At 47.0% G+C, this 6533-nt stretch overlaps 1 protein-coding gene across 1 annotated transcript in view; it reads left to right on the forward strand.

Annotated features, from left to right (window-relative positions):
- Nucleotides 1-2281: 2281 nt before the first annotated feature.
- The window catches only part of LOC306927619 (phosphatidylinositol 4-phosphate 5-kinase type-1 gamma-like), a gene marked incomplete at its 3' end in the record, with an annotated part of 31391 nt that continues 27139 nt past the window's right edge, over nt 2282-6533 (forward strand). The window contains exons 1-4 of the mRNA XM_079507420.1: nt 2282-2306; nt 4475-4564; nt 5274-5404; nt 5595-5712. Coding sequence (XP_079363546.1) covers nt 4475-4564; nt 5274-5404; nt 5595-5712 — 339 coding nt within the window. The 5' untranslated portion in view covers nt 2282-2306. The remainder of the gene's footprint in view (nt 2307-4474; nt 4565-5273; nt 5405-5594; nt 5713-6533) is intronic.

Genomic DNA, 6533 nt, shown 5'->3' on the forward strand with positions numbered 1-6533 from the left:
GTACACCTTCCACCAGCCGACCCCCAGCAGTACACCTTCCACCAGCCAGCCCCCCCAGCAGTACACCTTCCACCAGCCGACCCCCAGCAGTACACCTTCCACCAGCCAGCCCCCCCAGCAGTACACCTTCCACCAGCCGCCCCCCATCAGTACACCTTCCACCAGCCGCCCCCCATCAGTACACCTTCCACCAGCCAGCCCCCCAGCAGTACACCTTCCACCAGCCCCCCCCCCCCCCCCCCCCCCCCCCCCCCAGCAGTACATCTTCCAGCAGCCACGGCCTCCAGCTCCCCCTCAGCAGCAGCAGCAGCTGGACCCTAACGGGTCCATTTGGTTCCATTTGTACACTCTCATAGTTAAATTAACATTGATTTCACAATATAAATTGGGGTCCCAGAGATAGAAATGCCATTCAATGGGGGTCGGGCATAGACTAATGCATGTCAAACTGTCTGGGGGTCCTTGAAATTAAACGGGTTGAGAATCACTGCTAGTCCCTGGCATATGTTTTTAAATGGGGGTCCTCGGACTAATAAGTGTCAATTTGGGGGCCCTTGGCATGAAAAAGTTTGGGAACCACTGCTCTGGGCGATACAAATCTCCTAGTGGGCATTCCTGCTGTCATGACCAATGTCCTCGTATAGGTGGTATGGAGGGTAAACATGACCAATGTCCTCGTATAGGTGGTATGGAGGGTAAACATGACCAATGTCCTCGTATAGGTGGTATGGAGGGTAAACATGACCAATGTCCTCGTATAGGTGGTATGGAGGGTAAACATGACCAATGTCCTCGTATAGGTGGTATGGAGGGTAAACATGACCAATGTCCTCGTATAGGTGGTATGGAGGGTAAACATGACCAATGTCCTCGTATAGGTGGTATGGAGGGTAAACATGACCAATGTCCTCGTATAGGTGGTGTGGAGGGTAAACATGACCAATGTCCTCGTATAGGTGGTGTGGAGGGTAAACATGACCAATGTCCTCGTATAGGTGGTATGGAGGGTAAACATGACCAATGTCCTCGTATAGGTGGTATGGAGGGTAAACATGACCAATGTCCTCGTATAGGTGGTATGGAGGGTAAACATGACCAATGTCCTCGTATAGGTGGTATGGAGGGTAAACATGACCAATGTCCTCGTATAGGTGGTATGGAGGGTAAACATGACCAATGTCCTCGTATAGGTGGTATGGAGGGTAAACATGACCAATGTCCTCGTATAGGTGGTATGGAGGGTAAACATGACCAATGTCCTCGTATAGGTGGTATGGAGGGTAAACATGACCAATGTCCTCGTATACGTGGTATGGAGGGTAAACATGACCAATGTCCTCGTATAGGTGGTATGGAGGGTAAACATGACCAATGTCCTCGTATAGGTGGTATGGAGGGTAAACATGACCAATGTCCTCGTATAGGTGGTATGGAGGGTAAACATGACCAATGTCCTCGTATAGGTGGTATGGAGGGTAAACATGACCAATGTCCTCGTATAGGTGGTATGGAGGGTAAACATGACCAATGTCCTCGTATAGGTGGTATGGAGGGTAAACATGACCAATGTCCTCGTATAGGTGGTATGGAGGGTAAACATGACCAATGTCCTCGTATAGGTGGTATGGAGGGTAAACATGACCAATGTCCTCGTATAGGTGGTATGGAGGGTAAACATGACCAATGTCCTCGTATAGGTGGTATGGAGGGTAAACCAGCGTGATCTAGTATGAGAGTGACAACACTAGCGTTGACTCCCATTGTAACAATGGAATGCGGAAGTGCTCATTCTATCTCAATGGGATAGTTCCAATGGTTGGAACTATAGCACATAGCACCGGCCCGCTTTGCGGCGAGATCAACGTGTGTCGCCACTCTCTTCTTCTATGGCTCTGCGGTAAACAAAGCAACACATGAATTTGACTGGCTATCGCCGGACGATCCAGAGATCAAATATTTGTACAGTTTCGGGCGACGTTCTTCCGCCCACCTCTTCGCCTGCTATCGCCAGTAGTTGCCAGTAGGGTCCCATAGACAAATAACGCACTTCCGGAAAATATGTCAGGCTATATCGCCCGCTGTTGAAACGCACTGTGACAGCGGGCCGTCACATGTCTAAAAACAACGAGTCACAGCGCGTGTGAAGCTCTTTTGTCCACACACAGTCAGTGGCTCCTCATCACATCAGCCGCTTTTATTCACGCTAAATAATGTAAGTGATGTTGTCTCTGTCTCTCTCACCGTGACGTCTCTTCTTTCTGTCACTGTTGTCTACAGATCCATCCAGGAAGGCTCCAATTGCCGAGGTGAGAAGGTGCACACATGCGCGTGCACACACACACACACACACACACACACACACACACACACACACACACACACACACACACACACACACACACACACACACACACACCGTCTCCTGTCTGTCTGTCTGTCTGTCTGTCTGTCTGTCTGAAGTAATACATACTGTGTAGTGTGACATCTTGCTTGTTGCCAATATAAGTGTTGTGGCACCAGGGTAAACGTCCTGCCAACTGCCACGCAGACTATAGGCATTCTAATAGAGAGGTGTTGTGGCACAGGCGTAAACGTCCTGCCAACTGCCATGCAGACTATAGGCATTCTAATAGAGAGGTGTTGTGGCACAGGGGTAAACGTCCTGCCAACTGCCACGCAGACTATAGGCATTCTAATAGAGAGGTGTTGTGGCACAGGGGTAAACGTCCTGCCAACTGCCACGCAGACTATAGGCATTCTAATAGAGAGGTGTTGTGGCACAGGGGTAAACGTCCTGCCAACTGCCACGCAGACTATAGGCATTCTAATAGAGAGGTGTTGTGGCACAGGGGTAAACGTCCTGCCAACTGCCACGCAGACTATAGGCATTCTAATAGAGAGGTGTTGTGGCACAGGGGTAAACGTCCTGCCAACTGCCACGCAGACTATAGGCACAGGGGTAAACGTCCTGCCAACTGCCACGCAGACTATAGGCACAGGGGTAAACGTCCTGCCAACTGCCACGCAGACTATAGGCACAGGGGTAAACGTCCTGCCAACTGCCACGCAGACTATAGGCATTCAATATAAGTGTTGTGGCACAGGGGTAAACGTCCTGCCAACTGCCACGCAGACTATAGGCATTCAATATAAGTGTTGTGGCACAGGGGTAAACGTCCTGCCAACTGCCACGCAGACTATAGGCATTCTAATAGAGAGGTGGGGGGGGGGGGGCGCTCATAAATCTGACCCTAACCCCATTATTCCAAACGTTACATTATTGTGAGATTAGGGTTAGTTAACCCATTCAGGCCTGACGTCGAAATAAAAAAAACGTTCGCTCTGAAAGAATATATATTCAAAGATTTGTGCCGCATTTTTACGATTTTCCAAAAATAGCAGACCTACAAGTTCATAGCGCGCCACTCGGTGGCGCGCTATGAGCTTGTAGATCTGCTATTTTTCAATAGCTAAAGTATAACATAATGCTTAGTTAAAACACCAAAAGGGGTTCCCGCCCAAAATGGGTTTAAAGCTATAATATGACACACATGCGTCCTCAGGTCTAAATGGGTTAACCCATTTAGACCTGATTTATATAGGCCTATGTTATGTGACATATTATTAGAAATGCACCCGTATACTGGTATATGTCTCTACATCAGTGTTGATTTCGTCGACTAAAACTAAGACGAAAGATGTCCGTCGATAAAAAACAAAACAAACCAAATGTTTGTACACTCTGATTTAAATTAACTTATATAAATTGGGGGGTCCCAGAGATAGAAATGCTATTAAATGGGGGTCTGTAGCCTAATGCATGTCAAACTGGGGGTCCTTGAAATTAAACGCGTTGAGAATCACTGCTAGAGCCATACAAATCTTCTCGTATGGGGTTCAATGACATATCTTTTCAAATGGGGGGGGGGGGGGTCTGCGGGCTAATGAGTGTCAATTTGGGGGTCCTTGACATGAAAAAGACATAGTAAGTGTTTCATCGTCTCCATTTCTAATATTCTATATATGTATGTATGTATAGTTGTATACACATACACATACTGTAAAAAAATAATAGAAAACCGAGTTAAAGGTATGAACAAATATGCATAACAAGTTGTAAATGGCTATGATGCTCCCTCTCTCCTCCCGGCGATGCTATATATTGTTTTGAATAACTGTGAAAAAAAATCAAAAAATATAATAAAGTAGCACCACCATTAGCCTTTTCATGTCACGCACCCCATAGAAGGCGCTCGCGCACCACAGGGGGTGCACGCACCACAGGGGGTGCACACACCACAGTTTGGGAACCCGTGGACTAGAGTGTTTTGTTCAGTAACTAATGCGGTCTCCCTCTCTCTCTCTATGAGGGCAACCTCAGTGCCTCTCGAGTATAAATTAAGGTTTGAAATGAACTGGAAACATGAAATACTGAAACATTTCCATAATGTTTATTTATTCCACCCTCCATCAGATGCCGTCTCCGTTCGGAGTGGGCGCTGCCCAGGATAAGAAGATCGGACACAGGAGAATAGACGCCTCTGGAGAGACCTCCTACAAGAAGGTAGCATCACAATTATCATGAATCATCTGTTGAAAAATAGCGAAAATATGTTTGTAATTTATTTTCCTCGTCCTTTTGAAAACATTTTGTAAGTATAAAATCATTAAGTGCATGCCCTTGTTTTGGCCATAGCACATTATTTATTAATTTGGCATTCTTTGTCATTTCTTTGCATATTTCAGTAACGTTAGGTTATTTGTTATAGTATCAAACAGAAGTGTAATTTTGATGTGCATGCTCCAACGTTCAATGCCGAACAAAATACAATGACATCGTGAATCGCAAATATCTGTATTATAATTAATCATCAATCACTAAAATGCCATGATCGTGACAAAGCGTGACAGTCCTTTTTATGTCAATGTTCCATCGCTTAACCCATTTTGACCTGAGATCAGATTCTAAAAATGTCTTCTACATCCTGACAGTTTTCTGAAAAAGCTATGTTTCTATGTCAGTCGTTCGATTTTTCAAAAATAGCAGACCTACAAGCTCGTAGCGCGCCGAGTGGCGTGCTATGAGCTTGTAGATCTGCTATTTTGCAATAGCTAAAGCATAACATAATGCTAACACCAAAAGGGGTTCCCGCCCAAAAGGGTTACATTCCTGCTATGAGGAACTACAATTCTCATTGTCCCGTTTATTTTCTTGTACGTTTTTCACCCTACTCCCCCCCCCCCCCCCCCCCCCCCCCCCCCCCTCCCGACCCCCCCCCTCCTCTGCCCTGAAAGGTGCCATCCAGCTGGGCATCGGATACACCGTGGGCAACCTGAGCTCCAAGCCAGAGAGAGACGTGTTGATGCAGGACTTCTATGTGGTCGAGAGCATCTTCTTTCCCAAGTATGTACTACTCTGTGTGTGTGCGTGTGCGTGTGCGTGTGCGTGTGCGCGTGTGCGCGTGTGTGTGTGTGTGTGTGTGTGTGTGTGTGTGTGCGTGTGGTTCTGTCTTCTGTGCATATTAAAGCAGTCCAGATATGTATCTCATGCTGTTGTCTCTCATCCTCATGCATCCCCACCTCGCTGCACACAGTGAGGGCAGCAACCTCACCCCCGCCCACCACTATCCTGACTTCCGGTTCAAAACCTACGCCCCGGTGGCCTTCCGCTACTTCAGAGAGCTGTTTGGCATCCGCCCAGACGACTACCTGGTGAGATACATATCTACTCTGTCCCCTTGGCTCTTCTGTTCTTTTCTCCACCAGGCCGAAGGCATGGGGAGAGAGTATGGTGTGTGTGTGTGTGTGTGTGTGTGTGTGTGTGTGTGTGTGTGTGTGTGTGTGTGTGTGTGTGTGTGTGTGTGTGTGTGTGTGTGTGTGTGTGTGTGTGTGTGTGTGTGTGTGTGTGTGTGTGTGTGTGTGTGTGTGTGTGTGTGTGTGCGCGTGCGCGCGCGCGCGTCTAGATAAGAAACACTAAAATTGAGAGTCCAGACTGTCATTTGTATTTCTTGATGACATGTTTATATTCATGTCATATTCTAAGTGTTTGCGTTGTCTTTTTAGCCTAAAGTGTTGTACTGGGACCTAAGCGTGGTTTAAATGTTTAACTATAAAGTATTCAAATCAATCAACAAAACTTGTGATCCAGCATTTTAGGCTTTGTATGGAGGCATTTCCCACATGGGTGTCTGTATGGGAACAACTCTACTTAACACACACACGCACGCACGCACACATTCTACCATATGGAGATTAGACACTAATGCTTTCTGTTTTAAGTACTAAGCAGCACACTCTCACCACTTGGAGGGGTGCGTGCATGCGTGTGTGTGTGTGCGTGCGAGTCCTCTTGTATGACCATACCACAGCACTTATGTATGTATTGTACCCTTGTTGCAACAATGGCAAGGTGTCGAAACCAAAGAATCATACTTGTAATCCTGGCCGAATCCATCTCTCCTGTTTCTGCGTGAGGCAGCTTGATGTACAAGCAGTGAAGCACACGCCCTGGACATGACGCTGTATGAGGCATG

This window comes from Electrona antarctica (assembly GCF_951216825.1).
Source record: "Electrona antarctica genome assembly, chromosome: 1".
NCBI classification, from domain to species: domain Eukaryota; kingdom Metazoa; phylum Chordata; class Actinopteri; order Myctophiformes; family Myctophidae; genus Electrona; species Electrona antarctica.